This window comes from Pyrus communis, chromosome 2, assembly GCF_963583255.1.
Source record: "Pyrus communis chromosome 2, drPyrComm1.1, whole genome shotgun sequence".
Classification (NCBI taxonomy): Eukaryota; Viridiplantae; Streptophyta; class Magnoliopsida; order Rosales; family Rosaceae; genus Pyrus; species Pyrus communis.
The window spans coordinates 12,206,019-12,219,231 of NC_084804.1; the positions used below are offsets into that span (position 1 = coordinate 12,206,019).

General features: G+C 39.3%; 1 protein-coding gene across 1 annotated transcript; it reads right to left on the reverse strand.

Annotated features, from left to right (window-relative positions):
• Window positions 1-1,013: 1,013 nt before the first annotated feature.
• LOC137721406 (FT-interacting protein 4) lies at window positions 1,014-4,134 on the reverse strand. The gene has a single exon (XM_068460503.1). The coding sequence runs from the start codon at window positions 4,132-4,134 to the stop codon at window positions 1,051-1,053; it is 3,084 nt and encodes a 1,027-aa protein (XP_068316604.1). The 3' UTR covers window positions 1,014-1,050.
• Window positions 4,135-13,213: the final 9,079 nt, after the last annotated feature.

Genomic DNA, 13,213 nt, shown 5'->3' on the forward strand with positions numbered 1-13,213 from the left:
TTAACGGATGTATGAAAGTGTTCCAAAATTATGACTTTATGTACAACTCTGGGATGAAAAAAACTTCATGTATTAAATATTAAAAACCAATAAACTTCAAAGTAGTAAATTGAGATTAACCCATAAAATAACAACTAACTATCCTTATCAACAATTCTCTTTGCGAAGAATATATCGAGTTCCTTGTAATGGACAGTGTCTTCGGTCTACGTGAATTTTAGGCATTGTCTTGTCTGTAATTGCAGCGTTCTTCCCTGTCTGTATTATCTTCTCATTCGCCTGTAATTTGACTTGGTGCTAACTGACAACTAAGAGACATTCGGGAGGGACCAGTCGACATGCGCGTCGGCGACTGACTATTTCTCTGCTGCTTCTACCTTTTGCGTTCTATTGAATTCTCTGAGACCTCGTCCTGCTTGATATCCCCACAGTGCTCATCTGCAAGGCTCGTCCAAGGGGGGAAAACTCTCAAGACAGCTGTATCATCGTCATCTGCTTCGAATTTGATTATTTCCTTTCCCTTTCCTTCAGTCCAGAAAAAAAGAACTTCCAGCCCTTGTATCTCCATGAAATCGCAGCATCGGTGTTCCACCATCCTGACATATCCCGGGTTACTTGACTGGAAAGTTTCACTGGATTAGTGGTCGATCTAAACTCAGAGTAGTTTCACTAAGTGGTTCTGTTATACTTGAAGAAACTAATTATCTAAAATTAATGAGAAATTAACCATCAAAGTACAACGGTCTCATGAATTTCATCAGGTTGAATCCAATGTCGAGAACTCGGAATTAGATAAGGCCAATCAAGAAAAGCTAATAAATACAAATCAGATCAGATGGAAAAGGAGCTTCCATGATACACGAATTTGCTTCTCTTCTGCTACAGAAGAGGCAGTAACACATCCCCTACGCGGCTACACATAACCGATAAACGACCAAAAAGGAAAGACAGCACCCTAACTCCTACCTACGAAACACAAAAGGCCCTTCCCTTTCCACCACACTGTCCAAAAGTCCTAAATCTGATGAATCATGGAGCGAATCCAACGGCCTACAGCAAGCTATCAGCCCTGGTGGGCAGCCTCCTGAAGAAATTCAAAGGCTGAGAAGGCAGCTTGCTCCTGAACCTTGGCGGTCGCAGCACATACAATCCCAGCAGAACCACCACAGCCTTAATTGGCACTGCATACAACACAAAAGTGGCAATCAAGCAGAAGATCACAAACAAGAACGTGGCTCTTGGGTCTCTCCAGCTCAGGAGTGCTTGGAATCGCTCGCCTTGCGTAGCCATGTCACCAACAACAGTTTGAATCCTCCCCGCCACGCTCCTTAGCCGGTCATACCTCATTCGAACAACCTCAGCGCTCCGGCTTGTTGGAAAAGAATCGAATTCCTCATCCAATTCATCAGCATAGACGCTCTCAGCGTGGGAAAGGCGAGTGTCCATGTGGGGTGGTTGGCGCGGTCTAGACCTATAACGCCAAAGTCCCACTAAGGCCATGTAGAGCAAAATCATTGGGATGATGAGGTCTGGATATGCAACCAGCACGAGGAAAAGTGCAACAACTAAAGCTGAGATAACAGGGCGGTTCCAACTACGGATCAACTCCACCCATCTTCCCATAGCAACGAGTCCTGAAACAACATTCATTAGTCGAAAGAAGTTGGCTTTGCTCCTTCTCATGCTCCACATATGGGAATCGTGATCAAGCATGTATTCAACCACCTCTCTGCCCAATGGCGGCTCTGCCCGGCTAAGCCTAGAGGCCACCACATTCATCGCTTGGTACCTCAAAGTCTCCAACTGATTCACACTCAAAGGGTTCACAAAATGCATCTTTGGAAGCAGCGGCATTGTGTACATGTGCAGCATGTTAGCCATATTGGCACATGAAAACCGAATAGCCAGATGAAGCTCACCCATTTTCTTGACCCCTGAAGTGTGCAGCATCATGAGGGGATACGAATGAGTATAAACTCGATCAGATTCCAGCGTAGACAAGCGAATTCTAACCTTCCCAATACGCAAATCACGAGCTCCTGGATTGTTAGCCAAGTTCTTGTCAATCCGGGAGTTATCAAACACCCCAATTGTGACAACTGTGCAGGGATCATACACCTCCCAAGTGTACTGCTCGTTCCATTTCGGGGACAAGCTTTCTACAACGGTGCGAGTTCGAACCCATTTTTGGCCATACTTTGCAACACAATAGGCATCACTACACCCGCCTTTGCCTTCTTTTATTTTCATTGGCATAAGCCCTGTTGCGCCCAAAATCCCCATCTCAAGCACACCAATGTGAGACTTCCACAGCCGCTTGTCAGTAGGCTTAAGATCACTGCTGTACATTGTGGCCTCATCTAGCACATGATAACCACCATCAAGTGAAACCCGGAGATGGATTCTAGAACCAAACCTTGTCATCATTTTGGACTCTGCTGCTCCTCCATTGCCGAAATGGTGGTTGTCAAGGTTGAACCATCTTGAAACGACGGGCTTTTCATCTGTTCGCCTTTCTATTGCTTGCACCGGAAGTAGCACTCTTCCCACCACCTCATCACGCCCCGGCCCAACCCTATCCTCAATAGCAACCAATAAGTAGTCCTCTATTGGCTCAGCCACCACAAACATCATCTCCTCATTCCAAAAAGGATTAGAGAGGCTCCTCACACTACTAGGCTGTGCAATTCTAGTCCTCAAAACCTGGTTTCCCACCTGAACTTTCGTGGAAAGCTCGGGAAACCTCATCATTGCAGACCCCTTCTCGCCAGGGACAATGTCTTGAGCTTCGATAACCGACACTCTCAGATACCACAGCCTTGGGGACAAATAAACCTTGGACTTAATCGAACAAAGCCCGTCAAAATTCACATTGGCAGCCTTCGAATGCCAAGACTCAGCAAATGCCTCATCAGCCTGAGTCCCAAACCAAATTGAAAGCATAACCTCCCCTGCCTTCGACTTGTCCCCCTTCTTATCCTCCATTCTGTACCACTGCGGAGCCAACTGACTATCCGGAGGAACCCTCCTCGGAACCTCATTCAAATCAAACCAAACACGGCCCAAGAAATCATCTTTGTTGCTCTCTTTCACAAAAATCTCCACCATTGATGACTGTATGCATTCCTTCGAAAAGGCGAAAACCTGACCCCACTCAACATTGTTCAAACCAACCCTCTTTGTAACCCCTCTGTAGTTCCCTAACTTCACTTCCGCCACCAAATCCCCGCCGCCAAACAACGAGACATCTTTCGCTTTCACAACCCTCACATACAGATACTGCATTTGCTCAACAAGGTCATAAGTAGAGCTAGTTTTGTCCTTCTTCATAGACTCACCACCGAGCTGCGGCCGAGTCTCCTTAAGCGAAAACTCGCCCAACCCATTTGAGTACACACTCCCACCCCTACCTCCGCCAGTCCCCCTGTCGCCGGCGGCGGATACACCAATCCCAGGCCCTTGATTAATCAAAACAGGCTTATTTATCATCATCATCTCACCTGCATTTTGCTGCTCCTGATTCTTGAACCCCCCGTTGTGGTTCTGGTTCTGCTGAGTCGGCTTCGATTCCTGCAACAGCTGCTGATTCACCGCCATAGCCGAGTTCCCCCCCTGAAGCTTGTTCTTCTTCTTCGAAAACCCGGAACCCGACACAGTAGACGCAGAAACAGAGGAGGAGGAGACTGTTCCATTTCCATTACCCCCAGATTCCTTGACCTCCTCCCTCGTCGAAAGGTAGAGCTTCAAGCTGATTTCTCCTCTGATGTGAGAAAATAAGCTCCTTTTGTCGAGAGTGAAAAGCTGGGGGACCTCTTCGCCTTCTTTCTGAATGTTGGAGCCCGAAACGCGGACTTTTCCGAGGAAATTCCGGCTGCTGCTGGACCGCCGCTCGTTGAAAACGTTGGCTTCGATGGTTCTGTAGGGAAGGTCGGCGGCGTCTTTGACGTGGAAGACGAGCTTTTCGTTCCAGATAGGGTTGAGGTCTTTGTATTTGACTTGGGTTCGGAGGCGCTGGTTCTCGAACTCGATTTCTACGAAGGGGGAGGAGGAGCCTTCGCCGTCTTTCGGCATGAGGTTGTGCGCCGCCACCACCTCCACCACCAGCTTTTCTTTGGCGTTGGTGCTCACGGTCATGGCTCCAGTTGTTTGATGAAGAACGAGAAAGCAAGTTGAGACTTGAGAGAGAGAGAGAGAGAGAGAGAGAGAACAAAGGGACAATGCAGAGGCAAACGAGAGAAGAAGATGTTGAACAGAGAGGACAAAGAAATGGAGAGAGAGAGAGAGAGAGAGAGAGAGAACAAATAGAGAGGCTCAAGAAAGCTCAAAAATACTGTGAATTCAGACGAGCGTGCAGCAGAGTTATTCCACTGAGGAGAGAGAGAGAGACTGCCAAAGAGTACAGAGATATGGACTGAGTTGGTAAGCAAAAAAAACAGTCAAATTTCCAGCGTCTCACTTGTGGCGCGTTTCGTGTACGCACCAGTGGGCAAGACCTCAAAGGAGGGAAACGGTTGGACAGATTGGATATAGTGGGACCCAACTGCATTCTTTAACGTTAACCTACCATGCAAACCAGATTACCATTTCTGTAACCCCGAATTAATTAGTGGGGTCAACGGACTTATCATGTTGTTCGGGTCGGGTAAAGAATGTGATTTGCATCCACAACTCACAACTACAAAAGTAACAAATTAAACAATTTTTTGGTCCTTGTGATTACCCTGCTCAAAGAAAAAGTAAATAGCACTCTTTGTTTGGCTAAAGAATTAAATATTTGTTGTTGGTTGCCATTAGTTTAATTAAATATCAGTGTTAAAAAATGCTTAACAACTACTGTGATTATTCCTTTTCATTTAAAAAATAAGAAAGGACAGCTAGATATGTCTAGACGTCCACCTAGCTTGTCTAAGCATTAAGCCCTTGTCCACCCCCCCTAATGCCTAGAACCTTTGTAGAATCTTGGCTAAAACGTCAAAATAAATTGTCCAAAGTAACTAGGATCTTCATGTTCATAACTACTTTGGGTAATTACTTAATTAGTACAAAGTTCTTCTTAGAGTCGGTGATCACAGAGTTTTGTTACTATCTACAATACATTGATAATTTTTAAAACGTTTGATCATATATAATTTATTGCCTAAACGTACGTTTTATAAGTTTGAGAACTAAGCTTAACTTGCATAAAGTCATATTTGTGATGAGTCGTAGCCCGTTGACACTGATAGCTTGCATTTTCTTCGATAAACACAGGTTAAAAAGTAGTATAATTTGACATGAGTTTGCTAGGTAGATCAACTTTTTAGATCAACTTCATAAACTATATGATGTATCACCGACTTACTAATAAGAAATAAGCACGTTAATTATCACTTGAGTAATAACCAATCAGCAACAACCACTCATATGGCTTACAAAAATTGAAATAAATGGTTGGTCTTCCTAGCATTACCAACCCACCACCTGAGTTTTTATTTGAAATAGGAAGCAAAATGTTTGATGAAAAGTTAAGCTGAAAAATAGGATGTTTAATAAGCACCTCATTGAGGGAAAAGATATTTTAGTATATTTGGAATATGTACACCATATCATAATACAAGAAGATAAATATTAAATAACATATCATATTTTTACTACTAGTGTGAAACTTAGTGTACAAGCTTATATTTCCAGTGAATGGAAAAATCTATCCATTGAAGAAGTAGAACATTGAGAAATGCTAAGGAGCCTAAGACCATCTCCAATCCATGGGATAAAGCTTAAAATATAAGCTTTAAAACCCCCCAAAACCATCTCCAATGTGACAGCCCGTTCCGAAAATTTTAAAAACGTACGCGTGAAAAGACGATTTTGCCCCTAGTGTGATTTTTACGTTGTGTGGTTGTTTTGAGCTTGGTGTGGCTGGTTGTGGACCACACACATTTCCACACACACACCTTCACCATTCCCTGCCCTGCACCCCCTGTCCCGAGCCCTCTCTCTCCCATTTTCCCCTCCATTTGTACGGACCTACATAGAAACCACCCAAATCTTCACAGATCGAAGAAACAAAGTACATATCCATGCTCGTGAGGTCCGTAGAAGTTCAACCATACCCATTTCAGGTAAGGATACCTTTGTTTTCACGTCGAACTCGGGATACCCGATTTTTGTCACTGTTCATGCACACGTAAATTCTTATGTTTTTGGGAATTTCAAGCTTGTAGGAAGCTTGGTGAGGTCCTTAGGAGGCTCGGGGTGGTTCGTTTGAAGGTTTTGGACGTCGGGATCGTGAGTTTCAAGGTTGGCTGGAGTTGGTGGTGTTTTCCCGGCGAGATTTTGTGGATTTTAGCACTCGAAAGTGATATGAAATTTTTCCTCTCGTTGTAAGCTTCAATTTGGTACCAATTTTGTGAAATTTGGTTGAAAAACAAAGAAGATATCACGATTTGAAGTTTTCCCGATTTTCCGACGCCGACGACGACGCCGGAGCCTCGCCGGAGAAGACGACGGAATATTCCGTCAGTTTGGACGGAATATTCCTAACGGCGTTGACGGATTCCGTTAGAGTTAACAGAATATTCCTGACGGCGTTAACTGACGCTGTCAGCGTGCCAGGCACGTGCCTGAGCGTGGCCGGCGCGTGCGACAGTGAAAATTTTTTCTAAAAATATGGGGATGTTCCTGAGGTTGAGTAGATCACGTTGGTGTATTCATACACCCCATTTGAGCATTGTATGAGAAGTTATTTCTTAAGGTTGGTTATGTGCTTTAAAATTAACATTTTTATAGTGGTTTCGCATATAGGTGATACCTATTCCGAGGACGAGCGTGGTCACTCAAGGCAAGGGGGTTACGACCCTTCCACATACCAGTGAGTGGGCTTTTGGTTTTCCGTATATACCTATATACTTATACTTTTCCTAGAAAGTGAAATGAAATGTTTATTCGTTTATATGTCATGCTTATAGTTTGTCATTGATTTACGCATTATGAATCACATATGTTTATATATGTTTGGTGATGCGGACGCACAGGTAAGTGTCAGGTGAGTTATGATTTATGTTTACATTCAGTAGTGATTTGAGACGCATAGATAGCTCATAACCTGCACCCCCAGTGTTAGTGCTCTCGCCCAGAGTTGGGCACAGTCATTCACGTGATGTTCATCTCCCGCACCACATGCTCATCTTGGATCCAAGTTAGGTGCACAGTCCTGTCGTACAGACCACTTTAGGTGGTTCCGACTCGTAGGTGACCCGCGATTATTCGCCCAACCTTCACGTGATCGTAGCACTTAAGCGTACTTATATTACACCCAGGCTTGTCGTACAGACCACTTTAGGTGGTTCCGACTCGTGTGCAAATATAATTAGTGAGATGGAGATTTGAGCTCTAGATTCAGCCGTACAGGTCACGTTAGGTGACTCCGGCTGACAGATTATATGGCATCGATGTGACATTACTTGAGCACTTGCATTTTACTTTGAGGTTTTGGCATAGCATATTTTTCTGAGCATGAATTATATATATGTATATTATATTTTCTGGGAAGTATACAAGTTTTACGACGAGGGGTTAGAACTTGTTTATGAAATGGTTTTTGAAAAACTTTGTTTTTGCCCACTCACACTTTTTGTTTTGCGCCCCTCCAGATTCTAGTTGGTTAGCACGTTTGGTGGTTTCCCTGAGGATTTCCCCGGCATATCTGACAGACGATCACCAGTGTAGGATCACCTTCGGGTGTGCTTTTGTTGTGTTGTTTTCTCCTGGACTGCATTAGGTCTTCGTGCTCTGAACTTTGTGTTCACACTTACGCTTGCACATGTTTGTTTTTACTTTGTGTAAAGCCGGTTTTTATTTATTCGTACTATTATTATTATTATTTTATTAGCTTCCGCATTGTGCACATGGTTACGTCACTTCCACGTGACGGCCAGCATGCCCTGATCCGAATTGGGGTGTGTCATCCAACCATTGGGCTAAAATGAGCTATGGGAAGAAAATATATCTTTGTGCTAGATTTAAGCTTGGCTTAAATTATTTTGAACCCACCAAACTGTTATATTTCAAATCTTATTTTGTTTTTTTACTTATAATCTAACGGCTATGATCAAATGAGATCAAATCTAAGGGTAAAAAAAAAAAAAAGATTTGACGGCCCAAAATTAAATCTAATGTTTAAAATAATTTAAGAAAATTATTAAGTCAAATTTAATTTAAAACTTTATAAATACCTATGTATTTGTATGATTTTTAACTACTTATCAGAATTTAAATATTTTTAGATCAAAATGTTAATAAAACTAAATAAGAATAATGTACATAAATTTAATTTTCAAAAAAGTTACTGAAACAAAAAAAAAGGCTAAAAATCATTATTTAATAATCTCGGGCTAAAATTTTAAGCCATAAGTGTTGGAGAAGAAAAGTAATTTTTGGGTTATGACTTAAAATTTTTTTACTTAAACTTTTAAACTTTATCCCTCAGGGTTGGAGATGGTCTTAGAAGTGAGATAGCATCATAGCAAAGAGTTCATATGAATCACACTTTAATTAAGAGAGTCTCCTTACCATTTCTCTAATTTAATATTAAACTTGTCATATATAAGAGTCAAACCTAATATTTCTTACTATCCCAATTTTGAAACAAAATAAAATACCCATTTTTGTGAAAAAGAAATGTTAAGGAGACTTTCTTAAAAGTAGAAATCTCTATAAATAGTCTGTCACCTCATAGTTTAATACTAATTCATGTGTCTAGCCATTTAGTACTACGGTCTAGTGGTATTCCTCTTCACTTGTAAGTGAGAGGTCTTAGGTTCGATTCTCGCCAAATGCGAATTTGAACCACATTATTACTAGCTCATTATGAGGCTGAGCCCACCCACTCTCCTTTAGTATAGATGATATTGTTTGTTCAAAAAAAAAAAAATATTGTGCCAATATTATAAAATCTTATGCAAAAAACAAGGTTCTAAAAATCGTTGCAGGGGCTTAGCGCCTATACAGGTTTATGTAAATTTATTATATATCTTATAAATAAGTGCCTATTTACACCTAAAAAAATAATACTTGTATGAATAATAAAAGAATGATAAAATGCAAAAATAGATGTAGAAGAATACACAAATGATATACATCCAAAAAAATTCAATATTTAAAAAATAGTAAGCATATAATCATAATGAGGAGGATTTGGATGATAAACTAAATTCTTCTTGTTCATGAATCATGATCCTTGCATTAGATTGGACATAGGCTAAATTATTTAACCTTGTTGTATCTAGTTTATTTCTTTTCTTTGTATATATCACCTCAAAAGTGCTCCAATTCGTTTCACTATTGGATGAACTTGTAGTAAATCCATCATTTGCAAATTAGGTACACCATTTTCATAAGTATACCACCATGAAACCAAAAAAGAAAAAAAGCACACAATTAATAAAAAAAAAATGTAAAAAAAAAATTGCATAGGACCACCTAGGGTTGCCTAGCTCCAGACTGATTTTTCTAAACCATTTGCCCAAAATCAAGACAGGCATTCACCGCCTAACGCCTAAGCGACGGCTTAAACGGCCGCATAGGCCGAATTTTAGAACACTAACAAAAAAATATAAGATTGTAGAGAATCCTTAAAAACTTTCATTTCAAAAAAAATCTTCTTTAACATTTCTCATGATGAAAAAGATGAAGTCGTCATATGAAAATGGGTATATGGTTTATCAATTGGCACACGCGTGCCAGAATCCGCAGAGAGAATCCAACAGTACCAAAACATTTTAAAATATCTCGAAGTCCGAGGTTCTTTTTTTGAAGTGAACTGCTTTCTTGTCTTTTCATTTTCTCCCCAAAACAATTTATTTTATTTTATTTTTTATTATTCTTTCCTGTTTTGGAGAATGTACGGTCGTCGCAACTTCGAGGCGCGTGTTACAAGGTCCCCGTTATACTGTTAAGCTGTACGCAACTTGGCTGGGGTCCCAACGCTCTACTCGAAATTTGCAATTCTCATAACCGTTGATTCTATCACAGCTTACGGCATTTCGGCCCATTCTTAACTAAGAAGTTTTAAATACATTTTTGGTCACCACCATTTAGTGTGGTATATATTTATCATTCGATTTATCATCGTTAGATGAGTTTGAATTTGAGATTTAAGCTTATCCATTACACGAATCTCAAAATTCAAATTCATCTAACGGTGATAAATAGGATAGTGAGCATACATCATACTAAATGTTGATGAACAAAAATGCTCCCAAAGTTTAACATCAGTTTATCGGAAACACGGTCATACACATTAAATGTTTATATAAATGGTTGGATATTTGAAAATAAAAATCATCATCCATTTGTGTTATGGTAGATGATATATTGAAAAGTGTTAATTACATCTTGAAAAATTTCTTCGTTTTATAATGCTATATTATTGTCTGACTAAACTAAATTATCATAATGTATTGTAAAATAGTGTTATGAATGGAAAAAATATATCAATTGAAAATGTTTGTACATTGATAATGCGATCGTAGATTTACCATTACACATATTATAATTATAAAAAATTTGAAATATCAAATGAGATTTTTGAAATGCTAATAACGATGATAGATATATATTATAATTGACATGCTGAATATATTTAAGTCAAATAATAACCAACTTTTGGTGTATTGGGTGCTAAACATTTTACTCCCGTTGGTGGTCATTGAGCTGGTCTCAAACACAGAAAAAATCTGGAAGTTTGACTCCTTTAACTTTCACATTTTTTCACACGGCTGGTTTTGTTTTCTTCTTTTAAGTTGAGTCTGTCAGGCACCTAGATGGTGATGAAGAAAACAGTAATGAAATCAGACGGCTACGAATGAAACTACAAATATTTTATAATTTTTTTTTTAAGAAAGCTCGACGGTAATGAAACTACAAATATGATGCTACTACCATTAGTTTGCATGTTTTAGCAGCAAGGAACGTGGTGGCACTGCATGCGTTTGACCTCAATGTCTTGATGTGGACTCACACCAAGAGCAACTTTCATGTTACGGTTATTCCGTTGTCATAGTGTTGTATGCTAATCCGCTTTGCAACGGTCCCGATTGATGGATTGTATACAGACTAGTCCATGCTGGAAGGATTCACAAAGGTGTTTTGTCAGGAATTTAGATCCTCAGAGTTTGAGGATAGCGTTGAGGTTTTATTCAAATTACGTTGGCATAAATACTCTTAGATCATCTCTAAAGGAGATTTCAAATCTTAAGTGGAATGTCATGTAATCAAATTTGAAGGTAGGAGCAAGCTCTAACCGATACGTCAATCTTATATGGATTGACATATGAGTTTTTATATGTCAAATTTGACATATGAGAAAATGTGATGTCAAATAATTTTAAATTATTATTTTGTGTGGACCCATTAATGCACTAATTATAGATCTTGAAAATTTATTTCTTTTTAAAATGGGTCATACAAATATCATTTATAACAAAAAAATATATATAGGTTGGAAAAAGAGAAAATCTGACATTGTCACGTCAACCGTCAAATTAACATTTGATATTTTTCTTTTAACATCTCTTTTGAAGATGCTCTTAATGACCATATCACTGAATTTCGTAGACTTACTAATTGGACTCGTGATGTAGGACCAACTTTGCTAAAGAGTTGTTTTATAGGGGATTAAAAAGAGAACTAAAGTATCTTAAATGGATGAGAATAGCTTCTTTATTATTGTATTTTGTTTTTTTATTGTCTGAGTATGATATGAATTCAATCCAATTTAAGGTAGAGATGAGAATGATTATTTTATTATCCGAATATGATATGAATTCCATAACTTAATTATAAATAGGTTAAGGCTAATCCGATCCAATTTAATACATACTATTTGATTTTGTATTATTTTATATATATTATACTTGTGTGAAATAGTACGTAGTTTAAGTTTTTTTTAGCATTCAAAATACACGTATAAGGATCCTATATTATACTAGTAATATTTTGTTTTTCTTTTTAAAGTCTTAAATTAAATCCTATAAGGATCCAAATCGATATGAAATCAATGTTAATCGAATACCGATCGACAAATCAGGCTTGATGATCTGAATAAGATCTGAATACGACAACTGATTATATGAATTCGAATATAAATTGACTGATCTAATCTAAATCTGACATGTGTACAAGTCTAGTGCGCTGTGAAAGTAACTGTGTTTGTGAATTATACAAAAAAATTGCTATGGGGCCAAATTAACTTGTAATTGCACTTTTTTGAGTACTTTTTTATACAATAATATATTTTCATTTATTGCACTTTTTTTAGTACTTTTTTTATACAAGAATATATTTTCATTTAATGTGTGGGGAAATAAATTAGTATCGAATTCGTCATTCATAAAATTCTAATCTACGATAAACATTTACAAAATAAGAGAAATATATTAAATGACACACCCCGATCGAGATCAGGGCATGCTGGCCGTCACGTGGAAGTGACGTAGCCATGTGCACAGTGCGGAAGCTGATAAAATAGTAATACGAATAAATAAAAACTAGCATACAAAAGGTAATAGAAACAAGTGCTAGAGTAAGTGAGACACAAATTCAGAGCATAAGCCTAAAGCAGTCCAAATGAAAATGATGCGACAACAGTACACCCGAAGGTGGCCCTACGCTGGTAATCGTCTGTCAGAAATGCCGGGAAAGTCCTCTGGGGAAAACCACCAAAACTGCTAGTCAACTAGAACCTGGAGGGGCGCAAAACAAAAGCGTGAGTGAGCAAAACAAAGCTTTTCGAAAACCATTTAATAAATAAGTTCTAACCCTTCGCCGTAAAACCTGTATACTTCCCAGAAAATAGATATACATATATATACCAATCATGCTCAAGAATATGCCATGCCAAAACCTCAAAATGAAATGCAAGTGCTCAGGTATAACTCATATCGATAACATACAATCTGGCAGCCGCAGTCACCTAACGTGACCTGTACGGCTGAATCTAGAGCTCAAATCTCAATCTCACTAGCTGGACCTGCACATGAGTCGGAACCACCTAAAGTGGTCTGTACGACAGGCCTGGGTGTAATACATATATACGCTCTAGTGCTACGATCACGTGAAGGCTGGGCGAATAATCGCGGGTCACCTACGAGTCGGAACCACCTAAAGTGGTATGTACGACAGGACTGTGCACCTAACTTGGATCCAAGTTGAGCGTGTGGTGCGGGAGGTGAAC

What these genes read in the sequence shown, in the direction of transcription:
- LOC137721406 (XM_068460503.1), bottom strand. Translation starts at nt 4,134, where the DNA reads ATGACCGTGAGCACCAACGCCAAAGAAAAGCTGGTGGTGGAGGTGGTG.